This window comes from Meriones unguiculatus, chromosome 11 (genome assembly GCF_030254825.1).
Source record: "Meriones unguiculatus strain TT.TT164.6M chromosome 11, Bangor_MerUng_6.1, whole genome shotgun sequence".
NCBI classification, from domain to species: Eukaryota; Metazoa; Chordata; class Mammalia; order Rodentia; family Muridae; genus Meriones; species Meriones unguiculatus.
In genome coordinates, this window is record NC_083359.1 from 47159403 (window position 1) to 47179250 (window position 19848).

The window sequence follows — 19848 nt, forward strand, 5'->3', positions numbered from 1 at the left end:
CAGAGTTAAACTACTGGATAAGTGGCACTTTCACAGTGCCTAGTGTTGGCCGGAAGACTGAAACATCACCAAATGTGGGCGTGAACAAAGTTCTCCGGTGTTGTTCACAAAAACAAAACAAAACAAACTTAAAAGAGCATCATAAGACAATGAGCCAGAACCTTGATCAAGCTGTGCGCAAGTCTGGAATTTCTGTTGTGTAATTCCACTATATGGTTTGAATTAAAATGATTGCCTGAAGGAGGAAGCATCCTGACTCGCATCTAAACATTAGAGTAATGCATTAGGACTCCCTGGCACATAGGCAGCCGTCAGCGTGTGGCTGTCTCATCATCAGGGCACATCCACACTCCTATTACATCACGTTTGAAGAACATATTCTTACCTAATGCAATGTATGCAATGAAGTCTCCCCATCTTTCTCCAAACATAATGGTGCATCAATTAGATTTTTAGAAGTTCTCTTTATTACTAGTGGTAAAATGTAAAGGAAATGAGCAAATTTCTCTAAAAGCTACTCTGTGGGAAACTGAGCAGTGTGGTTTATTCCTGTGGTTGGCCAAGACTTGGTGAAATGAGGTGGATCTCAGGAAATTGTCTGTGGTGATTTGGACAGCACACCAGACCTGGGCAGAGCTGTCAGCTCATTCACCAAACTTCGGGGCCTGGTAGAAATGTGCCCGGCCTCCCCTGCCCACGCAGAACACAGCCAGTGTCATTGGGCCTGACAGTGATTCTTCCATTCCTGGGATCCCTGCCAGGCTTTGTGTCACCAGGAGCTGGACAAGGGCTCAGAGGCACCTGCCACAGCAGTGTCCAAGTGACAGCAAGAAGAAGGTGCAGAGAAGCCAGGGACAGTCCAAGAACAGGTGAGGAGACCCAGCCTGGCTCTCTAGCTCCCCCAACTGGCTGGGACAGGGAGGAGGTGTTCCAGGATACCCGGCAAGGGCAACCTGCACACTGCCTCTTTGCACTCAGCCGCATGTTTCTCCTGTTCCCTCTCTTTCCAAAGAAAAGATATTTAATGTGGCCACTTCATGGAGTGACAGCTGCTTTCCAAACCACTCCCACAATGATACAAAACCGGAGACTGTTTTTCTTTCCTGAACCGTTGCCACAATCCCTCTCCAATTCCACAGCTTCTCACTTCCCCATCAATCCAGATCAAGCACGTGGCGTGCCGTCTGCGTTCCAGCCCAGACTCGGTATGATATGAGTTTGGCTGCCTATGACTCAAAGGCCTCGCTGCTGAGAGAGCAGTCTGGTGGTTCACCACCTGGGACGTTTTCCTTTCTCCACATACTGTTTGAAAGTCCTGGTGTGAATCTGCCGGGTTACAGTGGGCCGGATATGTCAGCAGTGGCCATAGTTTTGACACCTTTGAAAGGGTCACAGAACCCGCCTTAATGTAGAGCACACAATAGGTGCTATAGACACCCACCAGGCTCCACCGTGGCGTCAAAGGTGAGACCAGAATCTCCACAAAAGTCCCAGCTGGAAGCCACAGTCCAACAATTTCTCTCCTTCTTCCCACTCAGTAATATTCAGGCTCCTCTTGATTTGAACCCAAATCCTCCTGTGCTTTGTCATTGCCCCCCTAGGTGGCTGTATTCGTTATTTTCCTGTTGCTCTAAACAAACACCTAACTGAGGAGCCTCTTAGAGGAGGACAGGGTTATGCTGGCTCACAGTTTAAGGACACAGTCCCCGGTGGGGAAGACCCAGTTGCAGAAACTGGGGTAGCTGGTCATACTGCACACGGTGAGGAGGCAGAGAGCATACAGGAAGTGGGGCAGCAGCCCACTTCCTCCAACAAGGCTCCAGCTGACAGACTGCGCTATCGCTGGAGACCAGGCGCATAAACACAAGAGCTCACAGGAGACATTTTACACTCAAAACACAACAGCAATTTTACTCTATTTGGGGACTGTAAGAGCCATAGATAATCTTAAACCCTGTGCATTGTAGTTTTGGTGTGAGTTTAGACTCTTCTCTTGAATTGCCTACTTGAGATTTCCACTTGAATCCTTTAAAAGCATTTTCAATTCAATATGTCTGAAATGTACACAATCTCTGATTCCTACCCACCACCCAATGGAGTTTTTTTTTTGCCAGTTGTGTGTGTGTGTGTTTTGTAAAAGGTGCAACCATCCACCCAGCTGCACAGTCTAAAATGTGGTCACTATTTCTTCTCCTAACGTCAGACTCATCCATCAGGCCTCATTAACTCAGCACCTAGTATGCACTAAGCAAGTCACTTCCTTTTGAAAGCATAGCTGGAACTCCCACCAAGTCACCATCTCTGTCATCCCTTCCTGGCTGGTCTCTGTGCTTACACATGGAGACCTCCCACTCCCAGGGTGCATTCTGCCAGCAGGCCCCAGAGCGATGAAGGTAGTCTTTTTGTTTACTTTCTCTCCTCCCTGAGCTGACTCACAGCAAGCCATCACTATATATTACTAAGTGACCAGGTTTCAGAATGAAAGTGTCTCCAGTACTCCACCCTGAAGGAAAGGGATCCATATGTCTTTTGTGCTCAGAGTGCTGGTTCCAAGACTTACATCTGGCCTTGGGCAAATCCAAACAGTATCTATGCTCATGTGTGTGTGACCCTCCCCCACCAAAAACCCAAACCACCTTCTCAAGATAAAGTCACAGCCAACTGCTGCTTCTTCTGAGTTGCCAACATCAAGTTTCCACCATTTGTCAAGCTATTCACTGGATGCCAATTGGAAATGATTGACTGGCATTGCGGGGTTGGCATACGGTGCTTTTGACTTCCAGCCAGAAGAGAGAAGGCTGGGTTCCAGGAAGGATGGCACAAACAGCCTCAGTGCCGAGGCAAGGCTGCTGAGTAAGTTCCAGGGACGGAAACCGAGAGCACTCAGCCCACCCTTCCTGGGTCCAGTGAGACACACGAGGGAGGCAAGATGAAGAAGCATGCCCTGCAAGGCCCCAGCTGTATCCTGGGTGCTTGGCTGAGACGTTCACATGCATGTCATCATCACCACCATCTTCCACAGACACTTTGGTTCCTGTCGTACATGTTTGCAGTTGAGGAAATAGAGACTAAGTTAAGCCACTTGCCCAGGAAAGGCAGGGCCACGGGGCCAGAACTATTTGGCCCCACACTCTACAGGCAGAGCCTGGTTCAGGATGCTTGCTGCTCCTTTGTTAGCTCATTCCACCTGTCCTTTGCTGACTTATTCTGGGCCACTTTCCCCATTCCTGGGTTGAGGGTTCCCATCACAGGAAACATGGCCCAGGCCCACGGGATAACCTGTTCTCTGGAGTGGCTAGTGCATTGCCAGAAATGTTTGTGCAGTAAATGTTGATCCCTCTGATAAATATTTGCAAAGAGTTATCATACTCGCCCAGGGACGCTCAGCTGCAGTCAAGCTCGGAGAATTAACAGAGCAGACTCTTTTATTGGCATTTTAAAAGAAACCAACAGTGAGACCTCTGATTATCAAATAAAAACACACCAAGCAGGTTTAGTGCAGTCTCAGTGGGCCATTAAACCTGAAACCTTTCTTTTCTCTGCTTCCTTGGGGCACATGGAGGCAGGGGAGGGTGTCAGTGTTACCTGGACACTGGCTAAACTCTGGGTTTATGCATCCTGCCTTTCTTTCCATTTCCTGTCAGAGAAACTTACAGTGCATCCACTCCAAGCAGAAGCCTGGTTTCCAGTGGACAAAAGAGATGGTAGAATGTCAGACAAGGCTCTTTCAAATATTAATCTATAAAACCAGGAGAGGCCACTTTTCTTTTGTGCTTGTGTACTCCCAATGCAGTGAACTCTTCACATTCCACTTGTTCAACTAAAACAGTAGCCTGCCACAGGGCATAAGTCAGTTGTAAGGCAGTCATTAACAAATAAGATTGGAGGCTGGAAAGATAGCGCAGTAATTAAAAGTTCTTGTTCTTGCACAGGATGCAAGCTCAGTTCTCAGCATCCACATCAGACAGCTCATAACAGCTTATGAATCCCACTCCAGGGGATCTGTTGCCATCTTCTGGCCTCCACAGATACTTACATTCATGTACACATACACATACACAGAGATACAAACACAAGGACAAGATTAAAAGATAAAATAAATTCAAAAACAGTGAAATTGAGACACACAGCTGTTTCTCTCTCCCCCCCTGCTTTGTGCATAGCTTAGAACATAACCAGGGCAAATTACAGAGACAATTGTGATAAGACTTGATCACTTAGTGGATATTTGTGAAAGTCTGCTACTTGTCAGGAGCCACATTAAATGTTTTGCGTGTTAATGTTTGTTTAATTCTGTCAAAAACAAAAAAAGTGTAAATATAGAGTACTTTGAATATGTGTGTATGTGGGTGTGAGAAAGAGGAGAAGAAAAAGAGCGGGGTGCTGTCCAACTTCAGGAGAAAGTCAGTGTCCATAGTGTTAGTACGCTTCATTTGGTGGGCTCATAATAAATTCGAGGTCAAGTCTGCTGCACACATAACACATCCACAGGCTCTTTGCCCACTGGTCACATTTCTCCTGATGAAAATCCATGACAAGAAGGTTTGCTATGAAAAGCACTCAGTCTCCTTTTAACGACTCCTGTTTCCCTAAGTTTAAAAGACGTTCCCTTCTGATTTGGAAGACTGGCCACTCATACACATCCATGCGCAGATAAACGCACATGTATACACTCACAGCAGAAACGTAAACCTCTCCATCCCATGAAACCATAGAGGCACAATCCAAACTGTGTTGGGGACTTCTTCTGGGCCTTCACGTGTGAACTGAGAGACAGCACAGTGGTTAAGGGGCAGAACATTAGTCCTCAACAGAACGAATCTAAAAACTATCAAAAAGGAGCCCGAAAACTGGTGCCAGAGCCCTACATCTTTGGGTCCTGCTGTCTTCGTGAAAAGCTGTGCTCACTATAGGAGCACCCCTTTTTCTTCATGTGCCTCTTCTCTAGCCAGCTGGACTTGCTCCACTTCCCAGTAGCTTACAGAAGACAAAAGTGAAAGCCCTCCCCCCACCCCTGCACCCTGGCCCACAGCCATGTGGTGGTCTCTGGCTCTCTCCACCTCCAGAGAACAGGTGCTAGCACACCAAAGGCTCTGACTGTTTTGTGTCACATGAACAAACATCAGTTCTGTGGGCCGTGGTAAGCAGATTCTTCTACTTCACACACAATTTTATTCCTTCGTGTGTCATCAGTATAGACAGAGAATCTCTACTCAGAAGTGCTTGGCCCAAAGGACTGCACCTTTCAGAGTTCCTCGGGCTTGGAAACATTTGTATAGACATAACGTAGTATCTCAAGCATGGGACCCAAGTTCTAAATACTGGAGTCATCTTTCCCTTTCTTTCTTTCTTTCTTTCTTTCTTTCTTTCTTTCTTTCTTTCTTTCTTTCTTTCTTTCTTTCTCTTCCTTCCTTCCCTCCCTCCCTCCCTCCTTTCTTCCTTCCTTCCTTCTTTCTTCCTTCCTTCCTTCTTTTCTTACTTCTTTCCTTCCTTCCTTGGCTTCTTCCTTTGCGCCATCCTTCTTCCTTCTCTCTCATTCTTTCTATTGCAGGGTAGCCCAGGCTGATCTCAAACTCACTACATAGCTAAAGATGACGTTGAACTCCTGATTCCTTTACTTCTTTCTACCTCCCAAGTGCTGCAACTAGAGGTGTTCACCACCACTAAACATGGTATGCTACACTGGAGATTGAAACCCAGGCTTTCCTACATGCTGAGCAAGCACTCTACCAAGTGAGGTACAGCCCCAGCCCCGTTTCTGTTCCCTAAACAACAGCCTGAAAACAATTATGCCTTGTTAGTGATCCCAAGAGATTCAGCATGGAATTTTCCACTTGTGGCATCATATCTGTACTCTAAGTTTTGGATTTTGGACTATTTGGGATTTTTTAGTTTCAGACTAGGGCTGTTCAATGTGTAACCACATCCATTTATAAACTGTTTGTCCACATACCAGGTACTAGCCAAACAGGCACAGGCCTTGCTTATCTCCATATGACATCTAAAACTGCAGATGTGGAGGCGGCGAGAGGCTGTCCCAAAGCCTTACATCTGGAGTCTCACACACCCAAAAGTCAAGCCACAGCTTCCCAGCTCCAGGGAGCACACCCCTAATTGTGCTGCCTCCCTGGCTGCTCTTGAATGGGACAGAGCCTTGGCACAGAACTGAGATGAACAGGACGAACAGTCTGGGATCCACACCAGCAAAACAGGTCATGGTTTGCCTTTACAGTTCTGGGAGTTATGTGTTCTGTGCTCAGTGCTCGGTGAAGGAGCAGATGTTTAATAACTTTGCAGTAGCAAGGAAGAGGTTGCATAACGTGGCTGAGCTATTTTTGAACTTTGGAAAATGCTGACTGCTCTTTTCAAAGTGTCTTCTATAAAACCAGGAATATTAAAACATGAAGAAAATTTTCCCCTTTCTCTACATCCCACCATTTGAAATGACAAGGGCAGAAACAGGTCTGTGATAAGATCAGGGATACTCCATACCCTGCACACTACCCTTTCACACCATGGCAACATTATATCACTCCCATACCCTAACTACAGGGACTCTAAGATTACAATCATTGAGCTGGGGGTCACAGAGTGGTATGCTTAGATACCCCAAGGAGGTCTCAAATGGCTGAAGAAGCTCTTGATGAGTCATCCTGAGAACTTGGTGTGAATTCAGCTGAAACTGTCTGTAACTTCCCTTCTACACAGGAGAAGTAAGGAAAGCTAGCTGTTCTCAAGATGCTTTGCAAATTAAGACTTTATCCAGCTGAAAATGTAATAATAATAATAATAATAAAAACTTAAGTAAGGAGCCTCTAACTCAAGAGTCTCAAATCCTGCTGTTCAAGGTCACGTAGCCAGGTCAGCCTTATCTGCTCAATGTCTCCAGAAGCACACATCCTGCCTTTATCAACAACCTAAATGCCCATCAACTAGTGATGGCATTGATTAGATAAAAGGTGAAGCATGGGTGTGGCAAATAAAAAAACAGCCCCTGAGATGAACACACCAGAATTCTGTTATCTTCACAGCGATCTTGACAATACGAGGTTAAAGCCAAGCAGATTACAAAGCGTTAGATGTCACTAGAATGCATTGAAAAGAACTGTGGACTAGGCAAGTGCTTGCACAGGCATCTGTAGTGAAGATATATTAGCACACACAGAGATTACATACATACTGAACTCACTGCAGAGATCCCCTTCCCTTGCAGGAAGGACGTCTACACTATCATTCATGTACTGTTTGTTTTAAGATGTTCAGACAAACATGACACACCGCACTCGTTCTCTGTGAGATATGGGATAAGTATATTATCATATTCTCTACCTCTCAGTGTCTTTTTCAGTATTTAAAAAAGAAAGAATTCTTGAGCCAGAAAGATGGCTCAGTGGAAAAAGGCACTTGCTGCCAAGCCTGAAGCACTGAGTTCAGTCCCTGCAAGCCGTACAAAGGAAGGAAAGAACCAATTCCCGGGAAGCTGATTCCTGACCTGCACATGCATACACAATGGCACACACACAGAGACACACAAAGTAAACAAACGGATGTAAACAGTGAATTCTTGTGCCCAGAGTTTGTTTTGAGGCAAATTTCTCCCATTTTCCTCAGACTATGTGGTCTTTGGGGACAGAAGTCACATCTTAACTTCACTGTTGTATTCCAGGAGCCAGCACAAGGTCTGCCAAGTGTGAGGATTGATGGATGGGAGGCAGAAGGGTTCAGTGCCCTCAATTCTTCTTTGTTACTTTCTTCGGGGTGTCTCCAACTCCCAGACAAGGGCAACCCAACAGGACCCCACTGTTTTCTTGCCGGGGTGCAAATAAGGGAAGTGGGGTGCAGCAAGGAGAGGATGATGGAGCCAGTGTGAGCCACCCCTCAACCTCACAGTCGGGGTGTGCGCCACCAACTCGTGTAGATGTGTAGATGGGAAACATTTTATTCTGGGGGACAGTGTGCACCAAACTACTCTGCGGGGCATATTGCTTCTTTGGAGCAGAAATAGCATTTGCAATGCTGTTGCATTCTAAAATGAAGCCTGCGGAGCCAGCACAGTGGCACTTCCCAGGCTCAGGGTTTTGTGTTTTGTTTTTGTGTTTCTTCTTCTTCTTCTTCTTGCTCTTCTTCTTCTTGTTTTTCTTCTTCTCCTTCCCCTCTTCCTCCTCCTCCTCCTCCTCCTCCTCCTCCTCCTCCTCCTCCTCCTCCTCCTCCTCCTCCTCCTCCTCCTCCTTCTTCTTCTTCTTTTCTCCTTAAAGAATGGAACCTGGGATGGTTGCTGGAAGGGAATCTGAATGCCTTGGCATTTATCCACCTGAAATTCCTTTGTGTGTGTGTGTGTGTGTGTGTGTGTGTGTGTGTGTGTAAAACATATCAATTGCCTCACAATTGAGTTATGTTTCCCACAAAATAATAGATTTCTAAATCTGCCGGCTGCAGAGCTCAGCTTATTAAAGTGTGTGTGAATTCATTAGCCCCGCCCCTGTCTCAGGGCTGGCAGCAAGCCTGACTTTCTAAGAAGCTCCCATGTTTCACACTGAATTATCTGAGTTCTTTTCTGATATTTGGACAATCATTTAGAATGCTAAAAGTGGCTATGTAGGCTACGTAGGATGGGTGAGGGGAGCATTGTCAAAGGAACTTGATTTAATCCAACAGCTCATTTTTCTCCAGTGTACATTAGTTGGGAAGAAGTGCATCCTGGGCTGGGAAGATGGCTCAGTGGGTAGGGCACTTGTCTCACAGTTTTGAGCACTTATGTTCCATTTCCCAGAACCTTCATAAAAAGCAGGACATAGTGTGAAGAACTCAATCCCAATGCCTGGAAAGATGAGTGGTGGAGCTAGGACTGTGCAAAAAGGTTTTGGGCCAGCTAGCCTACCACAGCAGTGGGAAAATAATGAAGATACCATCTCAAACAAGGCAAAAGGTGATGACTGACAGCTGACATGTGCTCTGACTCCCCATATTTAGGCCATGGCATGTGCATAACAACACACACACACACACACACACACACACACACACCTCTAGTTGTTCCAGATATAACTCTGGAAGGTAGCAGATTCAAACTTGTAGTCTTCCAGAGATGTTTTAGAGTGTCAGTGGCTTTGCAGGAAAATGACATGCTTTGCTGACTACAAGCTTTGAGGCCATACTTCATTGATAACTCTGATGGTTATTGAAGGGTCAGTTGGTGTCAGCATATAAGAAGCATTGCTTCTCACATATCATACACCTTCTTTTCATACAACAACCCCCCAGAACTTTGGTCCTCAAAGAATGGGCCCTAAGCTAATATCAGCATCACCCAGGAACTTGTTAGAATGCAAGTTCCATGAGCTCACTCCAGATATACTAATGAAATAGAAATCCCAGAACACGTGTTAGCAAGCCTTTCTAGATGTCTCAGTACATGCTAAAATTTGAGACCCAGAAAGGTAAAGTGATTGCCCATGTCCTATAGAATGTGATGAAAACAGGATGTGAACATGAAGAGCACCACTCCCCAACCCAACCTTTAATCACTGCTCATTATGTGAGGAATGAAGCACAGATTACATCATCGACCATCAGGCAAAAACATGCAGAATGGGTGTCTGAATAATAATTCTAAATCTTAGCTGCTGAGCCATAATGATGGACCACAAAGAATAATGATTCTTCCCAGAAACATAAAATTTAACTTAAACGCCCACCATGATGGGACTGCTAAATAAATTATGCGACAGTCATATAGCAGAATAGAATGTGGCTTTAAGAGTGATGATTGCCAAGATCTTCAACAACCTTCAAAGATACTTGGAATATAAGAAGAAAAGAAATTCAGATTCAGTCAGGAATCAAGAGTGTCAGCATGGCAATCTTCCCAAACCAGGCCATGTTGCTGAGGATGTGGAAGTCAATGATTCCATGACTATTTGTGTGAATATAAACTGGTGCCATTGTTTTGTAGAACAGTTTGGCAATGAATACTTATGCCCATATTTCTGACCCCCAAATCTCACTTCTTAGAACCAACCCTAGACAGGCAGTTATATATATCCAAAAAGAGGCCAGGGTGATGGTTACCACTGCAGCTGAGCTTCTAATGGAAAAAAAAAATAGAATTCTTATGAATGTAAAGGGTGAATAAATAAATAAGTCATGGTGTATGAATATGGAAGAATGTGGCATGAACACTGCATAGAATTTACCTGATTTATAAACAGATGGTAGATAGATGGATAGAGATAGATAGATAGATAGATAGATAGATAGATAGATAGATAGATAGATAGATAGATAAAATGTTAGATAGAAGGTTGAAACAGGGAGAAAGATAAAGAGACAGAAGAAAACTCTTAAGCAGATGTATCCAAGGTATGTTATTGAGTAAAGAAAAAAAAATGAAGTTGCAGGAAGCAACTGAAATATATTAGTACAACCAGGCATTACTTGTAAATCCAACACCCAGGAGGCTGGGTTGTGAGATGGAGGTCCCTCTGAGTTAAAAAAAATACAAGTTAGAAAATCACTGTGGTTATATGACGACATTCTCTCTCAAAAAATAGTATTACATTATTTATCATTTAAAAGGTGAGATGGAAAGAGAAGAAAAATGAGCATAAAATCAAACTTCTTCCAAGTAAATACATACATTCTGTATGTAAAGTCTAGATTTTCATCAGTGACTACCAACCCAAACATTCATAGCAACACACTCTGACCCATCTTTGGGAGACGATAAGAAGCTTTCTCTTACTGGTGCAGAGTGTGAAGGGGGGATTCTGGCTTCTCGACCTGCCCATAGCAGCTGGCCTTGGCCTCAGGAATGTAGGAGAATTTCTCTAACATGGAAGATGCGGCAGTGGTTAGGATTCCAAGACCATCTCTCACTCTTGCCTCCAGGCTATAGTCCCAGTCATCATAGGAGACTGAAATAAGTCCTGATGGGAACTCTTTGGGGATGAGCTCTGTGTTCCCAGAGACCAAACTGGGGACAATCCAGAAGAAATCATACCCGGTGAGGCCAAGGGAGCGAGCCTCACTCAGGATGAGGACAGCTTCATCTTTGGAACAATAGAGTAAGATGACAGAAGAATGGATCTTCTTCAGCTGGACCTGTGTCTTGGCATCCTCAAAGGACGTGTCCAGTGTGATCACATTCTGCATATCCCAGCCCACAAAGCTGTTGTCCACTGTTGTCTTGATGAAGCTGATGAAGTCTCTATAGCCAGGAAAGATGGTGGTCACCAGGGAGAAGACATGCCAGTCATAATCCTGCATGATCTTCAGCATAACTGTGGCTTGCTGCTGGATAGATGCTCCAAACTGGAAGAACGTGGATGTCGGATCCTGCCAACAGATAAGAAGACAGAAAAGCAGGGGGTGAGGCCGGAAGCAGTTGCTACACAGGAATCTGTCTTTATAGACTTAGATATGCCCTTTCTAGAAATCAGAGAAAAACATCAACTCATTTGGGAACTTTTCTGAAGAGCTGGGCTGAGGACATGACTCAGTTGAAGTGTTTGTCATGCAGTCATAAGTACCTCTGTTTGATCTCCCAGAAACCACATTTTAAAACAGAGACAGGTGATCCGTGGAGTTCACTGGCCGACCACCCAAGCCTAAATGTCAAGTTACAAGCCAGTAAAAGGCTGTTTAAAAACAAAGTAGATGGCTCCTTGAAAGTTTCCACAGGCAAACACACATATGTATATGCAAATGCATGCACTGGGACACACATGAACACAGACATGCACACATACATACACACAAATAATAAAAATAAATAAATAAACATTGCTGAGATTTGCCAGGCTCTGGAGCAGGCACAGAAAATGTGGACTTGAAAGGATTCATGCTCAGAGTCCCATGGCCAGTACAAGGAAGAATATAATTTTTCTCTAGATTCCTTCACCCTACTGTGTATCTGACTACATGGTTCCAATAACACCAATTTGGTCTAGTCCTCAGAGTCATGACATGAAAATGAAGTCAACAGAGACAAAGGAGTGTCAGAAAGTACAAGAAGGGTCCCAAGGGCACAGTTGGAGCTCCTGGATTCTGCCACTCCTGAAGCCATTTACCTTGGGCCACCAGTTAACCAGGTCACTCAGTTCCTGTGTTTACATGACCCAGTGCCAGTAGTGTAGCTTCAATTTAAGCTTCTCATGTATTACAATACAGACAACAATTCATGACACCATCTACCAGCCTGATTGCAGAACACTTTGCTATGTGCTATAGCCCTTGGGAAATCATGATTCCTGGGAGAGGTATGGCAGGATCTCTGCTGTCATAGATGTAAGGAAAACTTAGGAAATAGCAGTTTCTGTGAACTGCAGAAATGTAGAAGAATTAAGGAGAGGGAGAGAAAAACGAGTGGGCATGTTATGAGGTATGATAGATAAAGGCACTCTGATATACGAAGCAAAAAGAAATAAATAAAATTCTACTGAGAATCTTGGGAGACTATATCCAAAGGCTTAGGTGCTATTCTTAAGGCTATGGGTCCTCTATGATCCCAACAGCATCACAAATATATGATCATGAGAACAAATTTCACTTAGACAAGCAGGTGATTATAGGATTGTTGAATTTATAACTTCCGACACTCCTCAACTCATTAAGTTCCCACAGTGATCCTATGAAGTTGGTATTATTGGCAGGGAAACTGACAGCAAGCAAGTGTCCAAGCCTAGGGAGGTCCTGAGAGCGCCACATGCCAGCCTCCCTTCTATCTGCAGCCACAGCCCTCTTGGAATCATTTAAAATTGGTACATGATGGATGCATGTGTGTCTATAGTTACCGTGGTACTCAGGGGGCGGAGGTGCTAAGCTCAGCTGGCAAAGCACTTACTTTGAAGCACGAGTACTAGCACCCATGTCTAAAGAAGCAAGGCTGAACGTGTTCCATGCACCTGTATCCACAGTTCTGGGGAGATAGAGACAGGAAGATTCCTGGAACTCACTGGCTAGCCAACACAACCTCCTCTTAAAATTCAAAGTAAGTGTCTCCTGGAGAGTAATGCTAACCTCTAAATGCATGTGTACATATGCACACTTGTGCAAACATGTGCCCACAAACATGAACACAAAACAAATGCCAACTCAACAAAAGATATGCCTCTGTGTTCCCAGAAAACAGGATCTGACCAATGTTAGGTTATCTATTTCTCTGGAACTGAAAGAATTGCCGAAGCACTCTTCTCATTTTCTAAGTGTTTAATACCACCTCAATTTAGGAGCATAGCTTGTATGGATTCCATTGTGTATACAAAACTTGTGTGTGTGTGTGTGTGTGTGTGTGTGTGTGCGCACGCGCGCGCATGCACTGAGTGATTCTGTGATTCCATTCATGTCTTTCAGAGTGATACTTTGTAGCTACAGATATCAATTTTTTCCATCTCATTTTCTTGATCTCAATGATCAAGTGATCAGTGAGCTACAGTTCTTGGAAACACCGCTCTTTTTGGAAGGCATGGGTTTGGTGGATTCCTTCAGTGCAGTATGGCCTGAATACAGAGAGAAGAAACGGGAATAAATAAATGGTTCCTGGGTTTCTTCCAACATTACAGTTCTATGAATTTTACCTAATTAAATCAATTAAAATGGGTAATGGATTTAAAGACTTAGGGAATTATCTTTTTCCCTACTGTAGCATTTGGAGAAATCCAATATTCTTGAATTGATGAGTCATTTTTTTTCAATCACATCTCAACAAGACTGAGCTCTTCAAGGGCAGAGAAGCCGTTGTCCTCATCACTCTGTTCCCACAGCTGGCAGCAGGTTTGGCCCATAACAACGGAGGGCAAGGATATGCATGAGTAGATGAGTGTGGAACTGAGGCTTCAGGAAAATGTCCTTGGGTTACACAGAATGCTCACAGGGGATAATTCAGAGTCAGAGGCTGTGTGCTTTCTGGCCCCTGAATGTCCTATCCAAAACAAGACTTTTGAGCTCACCACCACATCTACGTAGGCCATGAAATTACTCCTCCAACCAAAGTCCCAAATGTCTATGTATTTGTGAGCACATACACATTTGTTTATAGAGAGGCATTTGTGTGTTCATGCATGTAACGGTCAGAAGACAAACTTGAGTGTCATTCCTCAGCTGCAACCTTATTTTTTTTCTAATATTTTTATTTGTAATGGGTGAGTGGGTGGGTACATGCAGGTCATAGTTCATGTGTGGAGTTCAGAGGACAACTTGTGATATTCACTTCTCCCCTACCATGTGGACTTCAGGGATAAAACACATCATGAGGTTTGAGAGGAAACACCTCTACTCCTGGGGCATTTTCCTGGCCGCTTGTTTTACTGCTTGTACAAGGTATCTCATTTACCTGGAACTTGCAAAGTAGGAAAAGCATGAGCTCCAGGGATCCACCTCTGTCTCCCTTGATATTGATGGGATTACAAGTGTCTACTACCATATCCCACTTTTCCTCTTAGGTTCTAAGAGACTGAACACAGTTCTTTGTGCTTGCTAGAAAATATCTTTATAACTGAGATATCACTCCAGATTAAAATAAACATTTTTGTGTTCACTTTATTGATAGGAGGAGGACTACAGAAAAATGTATATGTCTCATAAGATGTCTTAGCACTTCACTGAGTTACCAAAAAGGACAATACAGAATCTAGCCGATGATATAGAACTCTAAAAGCAAGTACAGCACTTAGCCCCTGACATCGTTGAGTGCCTCCTGAGATGGAGCAAAGGGTCACAAACTGAATTACGGAGGAAACGCATTAATTCCCTCTGCAGTGAAGCATGTGAGGGTGCTGACAGGAGAGCCACAGTGTGAGCGCAGAGGACGTCGTCCTGCGTGCACACGTGGGGAGTGGAGAAAGCCGGAATGCACTAGAGTCTCTGCGGTTGTCCAGCTGTAAACAAGTCACTTGCGTCACCTCCTCTGAGCTCAAGGAACACTGTGGGGGAGGGGACAGTGGCAGAGGAGGGGAATTACACAGAAAAAAGAAGATATGCCGAAAGGCTGAAAAATTTCATCCTCTACACTCAGGACAGCTTTGAAGTCATTAATCCATGACTGTAGCTTTACAGCTGTAGTTACCTGCAGTGCAGCCATGCAAGAACAACCCTATCAACCAGTCAGGGAAAGGGGAAGGGCTCATGGGGCCCTATCCTTCACCTCAGAACTACTGGCTATTGATAAACTCTGGGAAGGAAACATCACTGTTTTTAGTTGTGTGCCCATTACTGCGGCAACCAGAGTCTAAACCCATGATCACAAAGATGAACAGGAGAGAGAGGTTTGTGGGAAGTGGGGAAGGTGGAGAGGAGGGTAGGAAGGGAAGGTGAGAGTAGTTAGTACATACATGTGTGAAACTGTTAAATAAATAAGTCTTTGAGGCAACCCCCATGTACACACAATTTGGACAACATGGTGTGGAGAACTGGGGACAAACATGCTAGATGTGGCTGGAACTGGGGATCCTGACGCTTCCTTGCTCCATGAACTGTGAATTGTAATATCACTAGTGTCTGCGAGCTGCTCCACGCACAGAGGAGCACTGCACTGATACAGTCCTGCCTCATATTCCCCAGAGAAAAGAGGACATGCCTGCTCTGCAGTCTTCACAGAGAAAGATAATCGCAGACAGCAGTTCATCAGCCCAGAGCCAGAGCGGCACAGGCCGTCCATGGAAAGGTACGCATAACAATGGCCTGATACCACACTTCCTCCTAAAGAGAAGCTGGTGTGTTGAAGGCTTATTGCCAAATGCAGTAGTGTTCAGAGTCAAGGCCTTCAGGAAACAACCAAACTATCAACCTACTGCTAACAACCAAAACTGCTCTGATGTCTTGGGTGGACTAGGCTGTTGGAAAGTGCTAAAAATGGTATTGTAAAAATTAAATCAATGGGAACATTTCCTTGAAGGGCATATTTTGTCCCTGGTCTGTGCCTCTGTCTCCTTTTGCTTTCTGCATGTCAGCATAAGAGCAGCTTTGTTCCACGCATGCTCCCTGTTTACATATTCTTTCTGCTCAGCCCAGGCCCAGAAACAGTGGAGGCAAGTGGTCAGAGGCTAAAAAGCCCCAAACTGTTAACCCACGTCAACCTTCCCTCCTTCATACTACTTTCTCTCAGGTATATTTCATCACAGCAACAAAAAGCTGATCACCGCACTCCATTCACACCCTACCCTGTGAGGTAGGACCTGTGTGGATGGACCACAGTGAACCTTCTTGGGTCTGAGTACCCAGTTACAAACTTAATTGTATGCCTTAGGGAAAAGTCACTCAATCTTTCTAATTCATACTTTCCTCATCTGCATAATAGGTGTGGGTATAAAAATAATTAAAGGGGCTGGAAAGATGATTCTGGGTATAAACCACTTGCCATGCAAGCGTGAGGATGAAGTTTAAATCCCTAGAGGCCACATAAATCCAAGCACAGTAGTGCACATTTGTAGCCACAGTGTTTCTACAGTGAGCTAGGTGAAGGAAGGGATAGGAGGATCCCTTCAAATTGCAGGCTAGCTAGCCTGGTGAATACACTGGAGAACAACATGATCTTCCCTGTTTATCAAGGAGAGAAAGCAAAGATTAACACCTGAGGTTAAGCTCTGAATCCATACACACTGAAGCCTGCGTGTCGTCCCACTCACATATACAAATACATTCAGATATTAGGTACATACACACAAATATACATACATATTATGCATAGACACAGATGGATAGAGATTCTTCCAAGATACTAAGCCACTCTTGTACTTTACCATTGACTGTCTGTTTGCCATTGGGCTGTAAGAATTAGGTGACTCCTCTCCTACCCTGTACCAAACTACCCAGTGCTGTGCTGGTCAGATACCAAGCACTCAGCAAATACGAGACACAGAGATATTCCCATGTGGGTCCGGACCCATGTTATATCACAGCGTGAGTTATACTTGTGCCCCAAAGTGCTCTGGTCTTGGAGCTTCTCAACAGCTGGGACTGTTCCACTGCAGAGCAGTCAGCATGGCTGCAGCAGCCTACCTCCTTAGGTACAGACTCCAACCCGCCTCTTTCTGTGATCCAGTCAACCTTCCAAGCTGGTATTCTATGGTTCTGGGACCTTTCAGACTCTGTGATAACCAGTCTTGCCACTATGGGCTTGAGTTTCTTGGTATGCCACCTGGGTATAATTACCACAATAGCGTAAGTGAAGAGTGAGATGAACTCCTGACTCCAATGCTCTGCCTCTTCCCCTTCACTGTCTGTCCTGTGCACTGCATGGGAGTCTCTACCCCATCTCCTCAGCTAAGGAATCCAAAGGCACCAGCATCTACTTTCAAAGCCAGACCACAGTGCACATCAGCACACACCTTCTTGAAGAGTGGGACAGGGATGGTCAGCCCCACAGTATTCATGCCCCACAGCATTCATAGAGACAAACCAATGCCAGCACCCTTCACAGGCACCTTTAGTCATTACTCTGTTGATTGGCACCTAAGCTTATTCCATAGTGTGTCTGCTGTGACAAGCAGAGCAATAGACATGGATGTGCAGGTGTCTCAGTCCTGTGCTGACCTGCAGCACTTTGCGTGTATTCTCAAGAATCTGCACAAAATTTTCATTCTGCCTGGTGAATTAAGTTCTACCTTCAAAACTACTGAGGGCTAGTCATGTACCCCATAGTAAACTTGGCTTAACATGCATGAGGCCCTGAATTCAATCCTCAAAAGCACACAAAATAGACACACACACACACACACACACACACACACACACACACACACACACGTCACTGTACAACAAAGACATTTGCAAAACAATTGCAGAATGAGGCTCAACTATTTTTTTGGGGGGGGGAGAATGGTCTATGGTTTTTATGGACTGGCAGAAGGTGATGGGGAATTTGGCCACATGCCCAGGAGGCAGCACATATGCCAAATGGTCCAGTCTTCCAAGAATCTAATTCCTGCCTTGATGGTAGAGGCGGTTCCTTCCACACTTATTCTCCTGCACTCACTCTCCGCTCCCTGCCCCCTCCCACACTATTGCCTGTACCCTGAGGGCTCAGGAGATCTGTCTCTGACCACCTCTGGCTCTCTGGCACTCAGCTTCCTTTCTTTGCCTCTGGAGTCAGGAAGGGAAACATCTCACATGCCCGCTGTGGGACTGTGGCAAGAGCAGCTTGCTCCCCAAGCTTACTCAGTGCAGAACGAACTGTTTCAAACAGCAAGGGAGGCAGGGGCATTCAAGACGCCGGATGTCTGTTGTAGACTGTTTTCATCCTGTGATGTATGAGCCTTATTCCATCAGATCTAAAGCATTTAGCCCTACTCTGGAATGCTCCAGAGTTCAATAAATGCCCGTGACATGTGACTCCATAAGGTCCAGGATGGTGACAAGTAGATTCAAGTAACAATTTCCACTTCACTCAGCTACTCACCAATGTTAATACAATCTCATGTTTGCTTTGATTCTAACTGCCCAGGAGATGAGGGCCATAGTGCAGTATCTACAAATGGTGTTCTCCAGGATCCTCATGGTCCCATGATGACGATAGCTTGGTTGTTGCAAGATCCACCCAATGTTCCCTGTACGCACCCCACCTCTCACTCCCAGCTGCATATCATTATCATGTGATAAAAAAAAATACATCTATGCTGCTGGCACCATGCCAGTCTGATGGAGCCCCAGTTTTACTACCAGGTTATCTGAATCACAAAGCCAAATCTTTTTATGTTCTCTGTCTTGTTTCAATGGCAGGATGAGTTTTACTCAACTAACATCTTTTCAGGGACTAGAACTATGTTTGATACACAGAAAGAGCCACATAAATATTTGGTGAGCCAGAAGCCTGCCTCCTGCCCCCAAGAAGCATGGGTCAATGGTCACTGCTTTCAATTCTTCAGCCATTTCTGCATCTTTTCTTCTGCTGCTTGTTAGGGAGGGCATGGCTGCTAAAACAGTTCATCTTTGCCTAGCAGCAAAGATGCAGAGAAACAACTTGGGAAGTTGTTTTGTTCTACGAGGGGACTGTCCCCATGAGCCCATGCTTGTCATTGTTTTCCTAGTGGATCAACTGAGGTTTTCAATGGATTTTCTCCATCTCTCTGGGTAGAAGGGGTACTAATCAAGATACTGTGCAACCTTCAACCTTGGCCAGAGGATCTTTTCCGCAGTGGGTAGTGGTTGAGCAAAGTCTCACAACTGATCAAAATGCTGAGAATAACCACCACCAAGGCACAGAGAACATTGCAGGAAAGGCTGAAATAGTGTAAGAGCTGGAGATGGAGAGGGGTGCTGTGAAATGCTGTCTTTTGGACATGGAACAACCATTACACTATGAACTCGCTGCTGCTGTGGCTACCTGCACAAGATCAAACCAGCCTAAGCTCCAGCATAGATGAGACAAGTGTCCTCCAGGCCCACCCCTTGCTGAAGAGCTATTGGCAGGTAATAGCTGCAGGGGTGGGGCATTCTTTCCTGAGGGTGTGACCACTGGTAGATTTCTCATGCTGCAGCGGATGAACTCACCCCTATGCACATATGGGCAGCACTAATTTGACTTAGTAAGATATCAAGGGAAGAAGAAGGGAGGGGGAGAAAGAAAAGGAAAAAGGAGAAAAAGAAGAAGAAGGGGAAGAGGATGAGGCATGAAGTTAAAAGAGGAGACTTGATGGGGGATATGGAAGGAAGTACAAGGGGAAATAGGAAGCATATATGATATTTTATTATGTAGATGTATGAAATTCTCAAAGAATAAAATAAATAAGGTTATCAAACTTGATGAGCCTGGGCTGAGGATTCAGATAAGAGCATGGGACATACATATAAGACCAACAAGCCCCACTGGAGAATTTTATTACCTCCCATCTTCCCCCTTCACTATCACATTTAGCC

General features: G+C 44.8%; 1 protein-coding gene across 2 annotated transcripts in view; it reads right to left on the minus strand.

Moving 5' to 3' along the window:
- Grin2a (glutamate ionotropic receptor NMDA type subunit 2A) overlaps positions 1–19848 on the minus strand; it is a 420942-nt gene that overhangs the window by 180476 nt on the left and 220618 nt on the right. For both annotated transcript variants that reach the window (XM_060364161.1, XM_060364162.1), the window contains exon 3: positions 10742–11334. In XM_060364161.1, coding sequence (XP_060220144.1) covers positions 10742–11334 — 593 coding nt within the window. The remainder of the gene's footprint in view (positions 1–10741; positions 11335–19848) is intronic.